We start from the raw sequence: 13,476 nt of genomic DNA on the forward strand, positions 1-13,476 counted from the left end.
TGCTTCTTCTCGGCCCATAACCCTAAGGTGGGCGACTGAAAGCGTTGAGTTTAAAACTTCAAAGTTTCGGGGTCGCCCAAATCCTGCTAGAAGAAAGCACACCGTTAGATGCATAACCTTTCCCCCGCGGCGACATCGTTCAGTAAAACCAACAACCTGTTGGAGCTTGCACCGAAGCGACCCGCTCACAGATACACCACACCATAGGCACAATCCTCCAAGCTTTCCCCTATGTATTATTCGCGTCATCTCCGACCCCGCCGCGGTAGTCCTCCTACGAGAAAGTACACGCGCGAAGCTTTCACCGCATTTACCCGAACCACTCTGGAACATGACGAAGAGGAAGAGGCTCGTCTTGACCAACTCGTCAAGCGCAGGCAAACCGGTACAGACTGGGGCCAAGAAGATGAAGAGATCATGGAGGGAATGCTGTCTCGGAAAGAAGAGCGATGGGAGGCTAAACGGCTGCCCCTCCGCCGCGAACTCGAGGGATACTTCAAAGATCTTAACTTGCCCCCTTTGCCATCACCTCTCCCGAAATCGAGTCATTGGCTTGATATACAGAGGCCATGCCATCATCCCAACTTGGGTCTCAGGCCTTTTCTGATGGCATGTGAAGAGGGCTCCATGGATGAGGTCCAGCGACGGGTCTCTGAGGGGTCGCTTTCACCCATCAGCGTGCAAGATGGCTTGGCTTGCGCAGCGAAAGGCAACCAGCCTGATGTAGTGCAATATCTACTAGAAGCTGGAGCGCGTCCGCACGCCGCAGTCGTAATTCAAGCATGCCGCCTGCGCTCATTTCCCATCCTTGAGCGATGCATCCAGCACGGATACCATCCCAACCAGCAAATCCCCAGCGATAATGGCTCGTTCGGCGTGTCTCTGACGCACTGTCTCGAAGACGAGGGAATAACTCGACTGCTCTTGGAGAATGGTGCCGACCCAGATCTGGGAAGGTTTTTGGATAACCGAATCTTCAGTTGGGGATACAGGGCAGCGCCCCCGATGGACCGTACATCGGGTTTGGCTCTGGATCACGCCGTCGAGAAAGGACAGTTCAATGTCGTTAAGATGCTACTCGAACATGGGGCCAACCCAGAGTATGCTCGACCACTACAGCGGGTAGTGCGTCTTCAACATCAACGTCATTCTACTTGCGCTCCAGCAGACAGCCAAGGAGAAAAGGAAGACACTGACCTTGACTGGCGCAAATTCATGAATTTGCTAATACGCTACGGAGCGGATGTCAATTCCGTCACGTTTGGTGCAGGCACGCCATTAACGGCCGCTGTCGAGTACCAAATGTGGGATGTTATTGAGTTCCTGCTAGAACGCGGTGCTGACGCAAGGATCAAGAAGCCTGTGACTGAGCTGGATGCATTTGCCATCGCAGCAAAGAATTCAGGGCTTGTTTGGGAGTCGGAGAAAGCTGTGGAATACATGGACTGCCTCTGCAAGCTAACCACTACAATGGAGAATACCGACATTCTTGTACTCCCCGAGTGGGTGCGAGACAACCCGTTGACGCCGATTATCGAAAGGGTCAGGAAGCGGTCCGAGCCATCGACGGAAGATTGAATATGTTAGGGATCAGGGACGTGTTGAGCTATGTAGTAGAACAAAAGTATTTTCCTAGTAGTCTGATGAAGCTCTGTACGAGAGAGTCGGACTTTGAGTCCTAAACCGAACCTAAAGAATTGGACAACAACCAAAATAATGCAGCCGAGGTATTACTCCCCTTTCGGGAATTTGTGCCGGCTTCACACGTTTTCTTGGCCTTTAGGCATGAAACATTCCAAAAGTGCCTACCCTCATGAATCGTCGATGCCCGTGTGAGCTAAGGCATTGCACTGAAGGGGTGTTACGAAGATATAACCAGAGACCCATCTGGCTCATTATATCAGAAATAAGTCTGAGGCTATCCTGGCTCCTGTGACATTCCATTGCTGCAGAGGCTGATAGACAAGTATGTTTTCAAGGCGACCGTGCTATCAAGAATATATCGACTAGAGATTCTGGGCCATAGGCATTCTGATCGAGTCAAGCAAGCATCGAACCTGGGGTCTAAAAACACTACCGTGTCCCGTCTTCCCTTGAATCATTAGACTTATCCGTACTAGGTTTCGGGAGCGGCTGGGAATATGGCTCCTTCAATATTTCATAATCGTGGCCCGTGGGGAAGGCAGGGGCTTCGAGAATACGTAAGAAGGCCAGATGAAATGTTTTGGACTGTCGTAAATCGTTCCATTAAAGACGTCAAATCAGGCTTCTTCCCTACTGCACCGCGGCTAAATCACATTTGTAACACCGCGGTAAACTCAAACTTCTGCCCACCACGCGGCGCGGTCGGAGTCCGGGTGTCTTAACCTAACCCACGCACCAATCCTGAGATGGTCTGCCTAGGCGAGGCGATGTAACAGAGTACGGGCCACCACCATCATGAAAACTCTGCGCGTACTGAAAGTTTGCTCTTTTTTTCCTTCGGTTGACGTGAGCTTGTCTTTGTTTTGGTGTCTAGTCCAACGGGCCATAACGAAGAGGGGCTCGGAAATCTGAGTGCACTCTGTCCTTCATCTCTGCGGGAATCTTAGCCATGCTCTCAACGCCCTCTAACAGGACAACCTGCTGTCCGGCCTGGTTCATGTTAGCATATGTGAGCAGTTCCATTACGAGCGAGGCACTTACGGCGAAATGGTGGATCATATGGCAATGAAGCATGCTCGCCGCAGGGAAAGAGATCTCGTATCGAATGACTGTCCAGTCACCGGTGCTGTTCCCCAATCTGCAGCCATCACGATTGGGAGGATCAATTAAGTTGAAGTGTTTCGCCATACCACCATCTCGAATAGCGTCTTCGACAGTGGCCCACGGGAAGCCGCCACTGCCGGTGCCGATGATGAAGGCCTTATTGTTATGCTTATGGAAGGGGTGCTGCGAAGTGACATTGGCACCGTTCTCGAAGATGATGTCGACCACGGTGCCGTTGAGCAATGAGCCACCATGTACATCATCGCCGTATGTCGTTACACCACGGGACTCCTCGTCCCACAGCAGGGGTGGAAGTTGCTGGCGGAATGCCTGGTGAGGCCCGATATTCAATGCCCAGCTGCTGGGGCCCGTCATGTTTACGAAGAACCTGACGGTGTTGTCGGACTTGGCTGGCGGGGGGCGGGCAGGGTAAGGAGCGAGCTTCGTCTCGTCCATGTACACCGAAGACGGCGAGATGAGCGTGCCGTTGAGATGGACCCATGGCTTAGTCTCAGGCACCATTTGCTTGCCTTCGGCATTCTGCCCAGGGTATCGAAGAATGCCGAGGCCTTGAATGATCTGCTCTCTCCGGAGTGAGGTGACTCTAATGGCGTAGTCACCAGGCTTCTGGTTCAAGCGAATGAGAATGCTATTTTTCTGTTAGCTTTTGCGATTGTGAAGCATTCATGGAACTCTGCATACCTAATGCGCTCACCAAGATTGCAGTTGGCGGCATGAACCTTTTGCGGGTGAACAAACTCTCCATCTGCCGCGACGACATAGAACTCATGCTCGTCTACGCTAATCTGCAGCTCATGATGCGCCCCAGAGTGAATCCAGTTGATCCACATCCACTCCTCACCAGGCTTTGCCTCAAAGACTTCGAGATCAGCAAATGTCTCCTGGCAAACCTGCGGATTTGTGAACTCTGCTTGGCGATCCTGCGGGAGGCAGCCCAAAGAGTCCCGGTCAGGTCCACCGACAGACTCCAGCAACTCTTTTGAGTGGCAGGTCGTTCGTCCTTTGCCATTCAAAACAATTGAGTTGCTGCACCATGGAACCACGCCAGTATCGCGGTACATAATCAGAAGGATGTCCATCGGTTCAGCGTTCCAATCGCTGATGACGACGTGGTGGGGATTCTTCTCCGCAAGCTTCATGCCTTCAATGTCTGAGGGCGACGATGAGATGAGCTCATACGGTCTTGGTCTCCATGGTGCAGGTGCAATCCAGATGGGACCTCGCATGCCATCTGCGAAGGCTGGTCCAAAGTGGCCATGGTAGAAGTAACTACCATACTGTTGCTGGACGGTGAAGCGATACGTGTAGGTGTCGCGAGGTTGAATGGAATACTGGGTCACTCCCGGAACTCCGTCATTCCAGGGCTTGTCGATTTGGTAGATTCCATGCCTACTCAGTGTTAATCCACAGTCCTTTACGAAATCAAGATCCGTGAGAACTTCAACGACTTACCAGTGCATAGTTGTCTCGAACGCCAATTGGTTGTCAAGAAATACCTCAATCTCATCTCCCTCATCCGCTACAATGAGCGGGCCGGGTGTCTCATTGTTGATGGCAAAGACAGGCCTGCCATGACCATCCCCGGTGTCCCACTTGTTAGTGATGGTGAAGTTGTATCTCCTCGTCTGCGCCGCCAGACTTGCGCCGGCGAGGAGAAAAAAGGTCGCACATCGAGTGAAGGCAGCCATGATGCTTTGTCCCACACCCGCAGAAGCAAGAGAATCTCTGAGCCGGGCCCTTTCTCATAAAACAACAAAAGCCCTCGGTGCCCAACAGCAGGATTTATCACTAATCCCCCCCTCCACGGGCGCATTTTCCGATATCTAGGCCATCCCTACCACCATCCGATGCAACCGTTAGAGTTTACCGAGTCAGGGGTAACAACCCGCTTTCCCGCAATCCAGGACGTCTGTCATTTGTCTAGGCTTCTTCAGCGGCCGTTTAGACTTTCTGCTACGCACCTTCGCCTCACCTGGAGGTGGGTACGGACCCAGGACCCAGGACCCCTTACGCACGTTGCGAGAGCACTTCTGCCAATTACCGTAGTTACTCCGTCTGTTTCGAATGGAGACTGACGATGCCGCCACCACGCGAATCATGATCAACGGGTCTTCATAGCGAAACAGGGTAATGCTCCTTGGCCGCGATACGCTCCGAAAGCTACAACGTCGCAGGCTCTGCGGTCCGAAGCAAAACGGTGGCTTAGCGTCTACGACGATCTACTAGTCAGTGTAAGTCGGTGAGTTGCATTGTCTGTCTCGGTAGAGACGATGGGGGCCAGGATATGGGGCATGCCCCTCCGCGGAGGCCGCGGTGCCAGCGGGCTTTTACTTATTGACCCAGAGCCCAAACAGAGGGCCCTCCCCGACTCTTGGATCGCCTTTGGTTGTTTGTTGCATTTTCCGCATCGAACGCGAAAATGGGGTCCAAAAGTGAAAAGCTTGAGCTGACGCAAGTTGGTTTATTGAAGAGAGAAAGCAGCAAGAAGTCCAGAGCATTCTGGATTTCTGGCCTAACAGCACTTTGTCTCTTCGTGCTGGCTGGGTTTTGGCGTGGTGATAGCCCACACCATGCGCTGCTCGGCGTCTGGAACCGCCTGTCGTCCCACAAGTCAGACAGACTCACCCGCAAGTACACCATTCAATCGGGAGTTAGATGGATGAATCAAGGTATGTCATGTTCTTGTCGAGAGACTTCCAAAATGCATCGTTAATGAGACCAAGATGGCGGTCGCTGGAGAGTCATGTTCGTTTGCAACGGCCAGTCGCCCTGCCCCACGCTGCACGCAGAGGAGGGCGACCTCGTAGAGTTGACTGTAAAGAGCGACGTCTATGCGCAGTCATCAATCCACTGGTATGTCTTTCACATTCAACGTGTTAGTTGACCGTTTCAATGTTTTCTAACTCAAATTCAGGTCTGGAATTGGGCACAAAGGGTAAGATGTCGACAGCCGACACGTCTGCATGACCAAGTCTAACATCTCCCCAGAACTGGTAGCTGGAACGATGGTACCGCCGGCATTTCGCAGGTTCGCCGCACCTTATTTCTTAAAATTGCTCACAAAACTGACGTTTTTAACATTAGTTCCCCATCTTGCCTCGCGGCAACTTCACCAGCTTGATTGACACCGCCGGCTCCTGGGGCCTGAACTGGTATGCCGAACACACTTCGGCAGCTTCAGCTGACGTATGGCCCTCCTCTGACTGGATTTGAGGTGATCCATCTACTGATAACCCTCTAGGGTCTCTACGGCATGGTGTATGTGGCACCAAGTCCATCGCGACCAAGACCATACCGCCTCATCACCAGCGACGAGATTGAGCTGCGTAAGATCATGGAAGCCGAGAAGGAGGCTCACCATTTCGCCATCAAGAACCACCAGCACCGTGACACCGGCTGGAAGATGCTGCGTATGCGAGCTGAAGGTTCCGAGTTCTATTGCTATGACTCGATCATTGTCAATGGTGGGTTTCAAATTCCGCGAAGCCGAAGGTACGAGCATCTCGCTAACTTCACCAGGCAAGGGTCGAGTTCACTGCCGTCAGCCGGGCTTCGAGACGCTGAACGGCCATGACCTGGACGAGACTGGTTGCATTCAACCTGCCGGACTGCCGCAAGAGACCTGCACACCTAGCAAGGCTGACTATGAGGTATACGTGATGGGTTTAGTCGTATTTCTTTCCCCGGATGCTGACCATCGCAGGTCATCGAAACTGAAGGCCGAGCCTACATCATGCTGAACTTGATCAATATTGGCTTCGAGCACTCCGTCATGGCGTCTATTGACAGCCACAAAATGATAGTCGTGGCCAACAACGGAGGCTTTGTCGTTCCTGAAGAGACCGACGTAAGTTCAACCTCTCTTGAACAGAATGTCAGCAATCATGTTCTTAACGCTTTCAAGGTCGTGTACATTCCCAGCGCGGGCCGTGTTACTGTTTTAGTCAAGTTAGACGCTCAGCCGGGTGACTATGCCCTGCGATTATCGTCTACAAGTCAAATGCAAAACCTCCAGGGCTACTCAATCCTTCGATACCCCGTAAGCTCGCACCGGTTGCACTAGCTGGGGTTGATAGGAGATTAACGTTTCTTCTCAATAGGCAAGCCGGCGTCCCATTTACGGCGAGCCCATGGAACTCCCGCAGCCGGAGTCATTGGATGATGTTTGCGTCCTTCCTGACAGCTCCACAAAGAAGCACTGCAAGACAACTTCAGGCCTCTTCCTCCCTCCTTACCCTGCGTTGCCGCCACCCAAGGCCAAGAAGTCCCGCCCAGCATCTGCGGACTTCACTTTCCACCTTGCAGCCGGTTCGCAGCCCTCGCTGACGGAGCCCCATGTGCCGGAGTACTTCCTCAACGAGAAGCCTTGGCAGCTTTTCCGCTCCTCTCTGACTCCCCTGCTCTTCCACGAGTTCAACTCCAGTTCGGAGGCTTCAATCGGAAAGCCAGTCATCGACGGCATCCCCATGGGTAGCGTCGTCGATCTCATCATCGAGAACCAGCTGAATGACACCATCCCGTTGTACAAGCACGCCGATCCTGCGTGGCTTCTTGGTGTGAGCTCCAACGCCAAATTCCCTTACCCTAGCATCGAGGAGGCAGTTGCTGCGGACAAGGATATCGCATCCGCCCTCAACTTGGAGGATCCTGGAATGGTCACGGTCCACGACCTGCCGCCCCTAGGATGGAGTGTACTTCGCTTCAAGGTTACGACCAAGGCTGCGACGATGATTCATGCCGTCAAGCTCAGGTACTTTGCTGTGAGTATTCGCTTGTCATTACCAACAGTCGTACGCGGAGTAGCTAACAGTGTGCCCCTTCAGCTTGGCATGTCAGCGCCCATCATGGAAGGTATCCTTCCCAACGACCCGGCTAACTATCCGACCTTCGCTGCGAATCAGCCCCACGTTGACTTCGAGCCCAAGATTGACGGCGTTTTTGGGTAAGATCTGTGGATTGAAAAGCTTGGCTGCGCCGCCCTCATCACACAAGGATATGCGAAGCTTTCGGATTGGGAGTTTGCTTCTGCTTAATGAAGATGCGAGAATTTGAAAAAAAAGCCTAAAAATGTTGCAATATGAGTTAGCAATTTACCACTTGGAGCGACATAGTAATCGCTTTCGATATGACCATCGCTCTAAGTTGTCTTCTACAGTATGTTTTCAACCATAGTCGTGGATTCGCACTTAGACTCAAAAGATTTGCGGTATTACGGTCGTACAAATGTCACAGTCTGTAGTAGCAAAACCAGGGATGCCGAGATTGTGCCTAGTATGTATTTTGTTGCGGCTACAGCGACAACACCTTAAGCACACGATGAATCTTCGCACTGGATCTCTTGTTTTCGTTGTTTCGAGCTTGCATGACATTGTCGTTCCACCAATGGAAAGTCGTTGTGGTGTGACGTCCGCGGTTAACCGCAGCGCTGGTTTACGAACTCGTGACACCTGAGACTCAACGCCTCAACTATACAAGAGCCCATAACCCAACGAAGTTCTATTTTCAAAACATGAAAACATTTCCATCTCGATCTTGACAAACTGCTACCATGGAAGCCAAAAGAAACGAGGAGACAGATATACCAGAAATCAATACGGCACTTCTGCCGCTGTCTGAGCAGCCCCAGGACCACGAACTTGACCCCCCGGAATCCGCGAGAGCACAACTGATATGCGACGACAACAATAATTCTCCAGCTGCCGAGCTTCCTAGCCCAGCCGGTCACGACAGACCACGTGCAGAGACCAGACGCCAGCCACAAATCTACCTGATTGACAGAATCCCGGACCAAGTACTGCGCCGCCCCGACGAGAGCCTCGCATCGTGGACAGTCCATGCAGACAGAATATTCAGAGGGTGGTGGCTTGAGTTGCTCTGCTGTTGGCTCAGCATAGTATCTCTGGCTGCATTGATTCTTTTCCTGCTAGCGATCAATCACAAGCCCCCTCCTACCTGGCCGTCAGGTATCACAGTGAACACCGTTGTTGCGTCTCTTTCAACTGTGGCGAGAACTGCCTTCACTGTACCTGTCGCGGAAGGTCTGTCGCAGTGTAAATGGAACTGGTTCAAGAAACGGCCGCGGCCTATCGAAGACTTCAGCTTGTTCGACGAGGCCTCAAGAGGTCCTTGGGGCTCCATGTGCTTGCTCACACGGACAAAGGGATGGTAGGTTGGCTTGATTCCCCAATTGCCTGGGCATCTGTTTTTTGTACCTGCGGTCTTTCAGACTAGCTAACACCATAGAAGGATGATTGGAATTTTATCGGCTCTTCTGTTGACCTCATCTGTGGCGACGTCGACCTTGACACAGTCGGCTGTCAAATATCCCGGCCGTGTTGAAATGGAAGGCAACGCTACAGCATGGAAGCTGACCTCTTCATCGGACAGCGCGTTTGTAGCTCGTCTGGAGGGGACAGTGCCTCAAGCTTTGTTTTCTCCGATCACGAATACTTATCCATTCAAAGAGCCCTATTGCCCCCCAAGCAGCGATTGCGTTTGGCCCACGTTCCAGACCCTTGCTATTTGTCACGAGATCTCTAGTAAGTAGCAGTATCGTTTTGCCTCCATCTGAGCGCTCGGCTTGCACATCGAGAGATTCAATTCAGTCCATGGTGTCACCGTGTCTACTGATTTATCCTTCCGCTATTTACTCGTGCCACATAAGCAGACGTCCTCTGCTAGTAGGGAGAGGTTTTAACTTGTGTTCCTACTACAGATGTCACACATCGTATTCAAAAACAGTCTTTAACATATGTTCACTCCGATGATTCCGCCCCCATCAAGTTGAGGAGTAAGGCTATTCTACCTAACGGTGTTCACATAGCCGAGACCGAGTCACCAAATGTGGTGATCGGCCCAGGGGAACCATCTCAAGATTCCCTCGCAGACATTAAGACGTCAACTATATTCAACTACTCCGTGATCTACTGGGATCCAACACGCCCTCCTCTTGCAGCAGACGTCGTCTTGCACTGGTGTGTTAAGAAATACGACGCTAACGTGATGGATAATGTCCTGTCCATGGAGCTAATTTCTTCACTCACCGTTGTGAAGACGCTCCCAAATGAAACTGAACTCGAGCTTGGGAACTTCTTGTTGTTAAATCAGTCAATCAACACCCATTCTAAGCGAACGCAGTTCAAGATTGGAGGGCGCGAGACGAAAGAAATACGCAGAGCTCTGGAATATGCATTGGTAGATTACAGCAGCAAGCTCGGCTACTTCGAGAACGGCGCGGATAGACTGCTCTACGCAATGGAGGAAATAGAACGGCAGTACGAAGCAGAAACCGAACAGCAAAGGAAATCGAGATCTCCGAGCGACTGGGATGATATTTGGTTCACAGCCATCGAAAGTATGGCAGTGAACGTTGGGAACGGGGTTGTCAATTCGTAAGATCTCCTTTGCCATACCTTGGCCACATTTAATGTGCTTTTTCACTGACCTATTATGATCCATCAGTCTTCTACCACAAAAAGCAAACGTCTACGGCACCGCTTGGTTGAAGCAGGTCAACATCGAGATCCGCTGGGAGTGGCTAATATTCCTGGCGGCCCAGATTGTCATTGCCATCGTCATTCTCGGTCTAGTCATCTGGGAAACATACGAAGTCAACATTGATATCATCAAAAGTGCGACGATTCCGGCACTGTTCGCCATCAACTCTCAAGAGATGGCTCGTCTCGAGTTCCGATCGAGGGGAAAGAGGACGACGTTGCTTGAGCAATACCAGTTTGTATCGCGGGGGATCAGAGGGCAACTGCATGAGATTGGTGGTAGATGGGTGTTGGGGTCTCCGTCTACGGATCGATATGCTTGAGACGCCGTCTGACAAGCCCGAAGAGCCGCATGTTTCCTCTGCCCACCATCTACCCGCGACAAGGCAGAATACAGCGCTTCATAAATCTGCCACCCTCCAGCTGCCAGACTTCCGATTCAAGATTAGGCACAGATAAAGTTCATTATCAGCAAGCACAACCCGTGCAGTGTACTTTGCATCAGACCAACGCCGCGAGCGCCACCTCCACCAATATTGGCGCGTCGCTCAAGAGTAAAGTTGGCGGTGGCTGTTCACGTCTCATACATTTCACAAAGTCAGTAATTAGACCACATCAATACAGCTGAAAAAAATGAAATTTGTCTTGTCCAGTTATCAACAGAGGTAGTAATGATAATCCCCTCTCCTCGGTGTATCCAGAACGCCATGCCATGCGCATCCAGATAATGTAATCCCCAACAAAATAAATTCATACAATCCCCGTCATACCCTGTGACCACCCTTGGCACCTTAATCGACGAAGCTCATCCATCCCCACGTGCCCAGGCCGCCTGCAAGCACCATAAACGTCAAGATACCCGCGCCGGCCTTGTCCGCCGTCGTGATCGGCTCCTGCTCGATGCGGTCCTTGGAGTTGCTTCCCGCATTCACGTCGCCCGCCGAGATACCACCGGTCGAGTTCGTCACAGGCGGCGCGGCATCGTCGATGAGCAGACTCGACACGGCGGCGAGCACGTTCATGGCCTCGCCGGCGCCGGAGGTCTTGTCGGTGGCCGGGTCGACGAAGACGCCGTCGTTCCAGTAGAAGCCGCACACGCGGCCCGTGGCGCCGCCGGTGCACTGCTTGACGGCGGCGGCGGTGGAGGTCTTGAGGACCGGGTCGATGGTCGGCTTCATGAAGGGCGCGACCTGCGTGACGACGGCGAGCCAGCGGTGCACGTAGCCCTTGAAGGACAACATGTCGGGCGTGCACTGGCCCTTGCGGCCCTCGCAGGCGAGCTCGTAAGCGGTGTTGTTGGGAAAGAAGTTGATGAAGAGGGACTCGGTCATCTTCTCGATGCGGCCTTTCCAGAGGTCGGAGCCGTTGGTCTGGGGGTTTGTGTTAGTCTGTCTATGGAGCTCGGCAGGTGGTAGGGAAACTTACGTAGTTGTACATGAAGGCGGCGCCCTGGGTCAGGATGGCGGCGTTGTAGGAGAACTGCTGCTTGTTGACGTCGGTGCAGTTGTGCTCGACGTGGCCTCCGTCGTAGACATTCCAGTTCTCGTGATCAATGTAGTTGACGCTCCAGAGCCAGTCCCAGGTCTCCTCGGCGTACTTTGCGTAGGTCGCGTTGTTGGTGTAGCGGGCCAGGCGGGCGCCGATGTTGAAGAAGCAACCGTTTGCGATGGCTGTGTCATGTTAGCGTGTCACTTTCACTTGTCTTCCCAATGTTTTGTGATTGAGTCAAAGGAGAAACGCACTATTCTTGTAGTTGTATCCGGCGTTGGAAAAGGGCACCTGCCATCTCAGGCCACCGCCGCAGGTGGTGTCGTGACGATCGGGGCTCGCCTGGGTGGTCCAGACGGCCTGGGCGAGGGCCAGCCACTGGGGCTTGTTCTCGGGCGGGTTGGGGAACTTGTTCTCGGCGGCGAGCATGGCGGACATGCCCCAGAAGCCCTGGTCGTCGTTTCCGAGGGAGGCGGTGTGGTTCGGGGGCATGTAGTCGGCGTTGGGGCCGGTCTGGTGCAGCATGCCCTCCATGATAAGGTCGTTGTAGGTCGAGTCGCCGGTGAGCTTCCAGTAGTCCATGTAGGTGCCCATCATGGCGCCGCCCTCCCACCAGTAGTAGTCGCCCTTGTGCTCGGTGGGCGGGCCGGGCAGGATACCGGGGATCTCGCCGGACTCGTTGCCCTTGTAGAACTTCATCAGGTCGTAGGCGAGGTTTTTGGCGGCGGACTTGATGTTGTCTGGGCCGGGTGTTAGTGGGGTGTGTTTTTGGGTGAAGGCGTAGTCTGAGTCCGTTTGCACCGGGGATGCGACGGAGACTTCTTCACTCACCTTTGCTGTCGATGCTGTAGACTTGCGCGCTGGCGGCGGGCAGGCTTCCTATGAGGAGGAGCGCCGCCGAGGCGGCTGTAGCGAGTGATGTGACCATGGCGATGTGCCGGTCGGGTTTGGGTTAAAAATGGTCAAAAAGACGCCCAGTCGTGTGGTGATGGTGGTTGAAAAAGGTGAGAATCGGCGGTGCGGTCGATCGGGTGGGCAATTGCAGGTTGTCGGTCGGGTTGTCGAGGTAGCGAACGTGTCGAATTGAAAAAATAGCGAGTGCTGAAAATAAAAGTCGTTACCAGAAGCGATTAATCATGGCCGACTTTGCCAGAATTATTTTCGTGAATTGAAGCCGCTGCGAGCGTGTTCGTATTAGTCGTCGGTGTCGGTGTCGGTGTCGGTGTCGGCGGCGGCGGTGGTGTGTTTTTCTGGGGCGGGTTGGTCGAGGTTTCGCAGCGAACGAGTGACTGTCGCCGGCGTTGGTGGTGGTGGTGAATGGTGAATTGGGAATGGAGACAGGAAAAAAGCAGGAACAGAATCGAGAAGGCCGGCAGCTGCGCGGGAAAAGGGGGGCACGGGAGTGTATATCTCTTGTTGTGGCAGAAATACCAAGACTTTTTTCTATTGCCAAGGCTTGAAAGAGGACATTGAATGGATACTGTCTCTGTGTCTGCAGGTAGGGGCATCTAGGAATACACACCCATCACAAAAACAGACATGGACACACACCACAGACACACACAACCACAACACAGACCACAGGACCACAGACCACAGACCACGGGAAGGCAGGGACGACGGGACAACAGACTCAGGTCAGATCCAGAACGAGCAGGGCAGCAACGGGCAGGATGACGCGGTGAATTTGTGCTGGTGGCCGCCAGCGTCTTGGTATTCTTGG

At 53.0% G+C, this 13,476-nt stretch overlaps 5 protein-coding genes across 5 annotated transcripts; 3 read left to right on the forward strand and 2 right to left on the reverse strand.

The window, feature by feature from the left end:
- Positions 1-231: 231 nt before the first annotated feature.
- On the forward strand, positions 232-1,578 carry GCG54_00007279 (uncharacterized protein; the record flags this gene model as incomplete). The annotated part of the gene is made up of 1 exon (XM_045407262.1): positions 232-1,578. One exon carries the CDS (start codon positions 232-234, stop codon positions 1,576-1,578), a length of 1,347 nt encoding a protein of 448 aa, XP_045266183.1.
- Positions 1,579-2,514: 936 nt separating this feature from the next.
- Positions 2,515-4,457, reverse strand: GCG54_00007280 (Laccase abr2; the record flags this gene model as incomplete). Its single annotated transcript, XM_045407263.1, has 4 exons — positions 2,515-2,634; positions 2,686-3,397; positions 3,451-4,158; positions 4,222-4,457. The coding sequence occupies 4 exons, from the start codon at positions 4,455-4,457 to the stop codon at positions 2,515-2,517; spliced, it is 1,776 nt and encodes a 591-aa protein (XP_045266184.1).
- A 731-nt stretch (positions 4,458-5,188) lies between these two features.
- Positions 5,189-7,715, forward strand: GCG54_00007281 (Laccase; the record flags this gene model as incomplete). The annotated part of the gene is made up of 10 exons (XM_045407264.1): positions 5,189-5,438; positions 5,493-5,622; positions 5,684-5,704; positions 5,758-5,797; positions 5,854-5,955; positions 6,011-6,233; positions 6,289-6,419; positions 6,473-6,616; positions 6,674-6,808; positions 6,870-7,715. 10 exons carry the CDS (start codon positions 5,189-5,191, stop codon positions 7,713-7,715), a joined length of 2,022 nt encoding a protein of 673 aa, XP_045266185.1.
- Positions 7,716-8,317: 602 nt separating this feature from the next.
- On the forward strand, positions 8,318-10,588 carry GCG54_00007282 (uncharacterized protein; the record flags this gene model as incomplete). The annotated part of the gene is made up of 4 exons (XM_045407265.1): positions 8,318-8,934; positions 9,016-9,308; positions 9,485-10,160; positions 10,231-10,588. The coding sequence occupies 4 exons, from the start codon at positions 8,318-8,320 to the stop codon at positions 10,586-10,588; spliced, it is 1,944 nt and encodes a 647-aa protein (XP_045266186.1).
- Positions 10,589-11,056: 468 nt separating this feature from the next.
- Positions 11,057-12,681, reverse strand: GCG54_00007283 (Mannan endo-1 6-alpha-mannosidase DCW1; the record flags this gene model as incomplete). The annotated part of the gene is made up of 4 exons (XM_045407266.1): positions 11,057-11,635; positions 11,691-11,935; positions 12,008-12,493; positions 12,585-12,681. The coding sequence occupies 4 exons, from the start codon at positions 12,679-12,681 to the stop codon at positions 11,057-11,059; spliced, it is 1,407 nt and encodes a 468-aa protein (XP_045266187.1).
- Positions 12,682-13,476: the final 795 nt, after the last annotated feature.

The sequence above is a fragment of the Colletotrichum gloeosporioides genome (genome assembly GCF_011800055.1).
Source record: "Colletotrichum gloeosporioides strain Lc1 chromosome Unknown consensus_32, whole genome shotgun sequence".
Taxonomy (NCBI): domain Eukaryota; kingdom Fungi; phylum Ascomycota; class Sordariomycetes; order Glomerellales; family Glomerellaceae; genus Colletotrichum; species Colletotrichum gloeosporioides.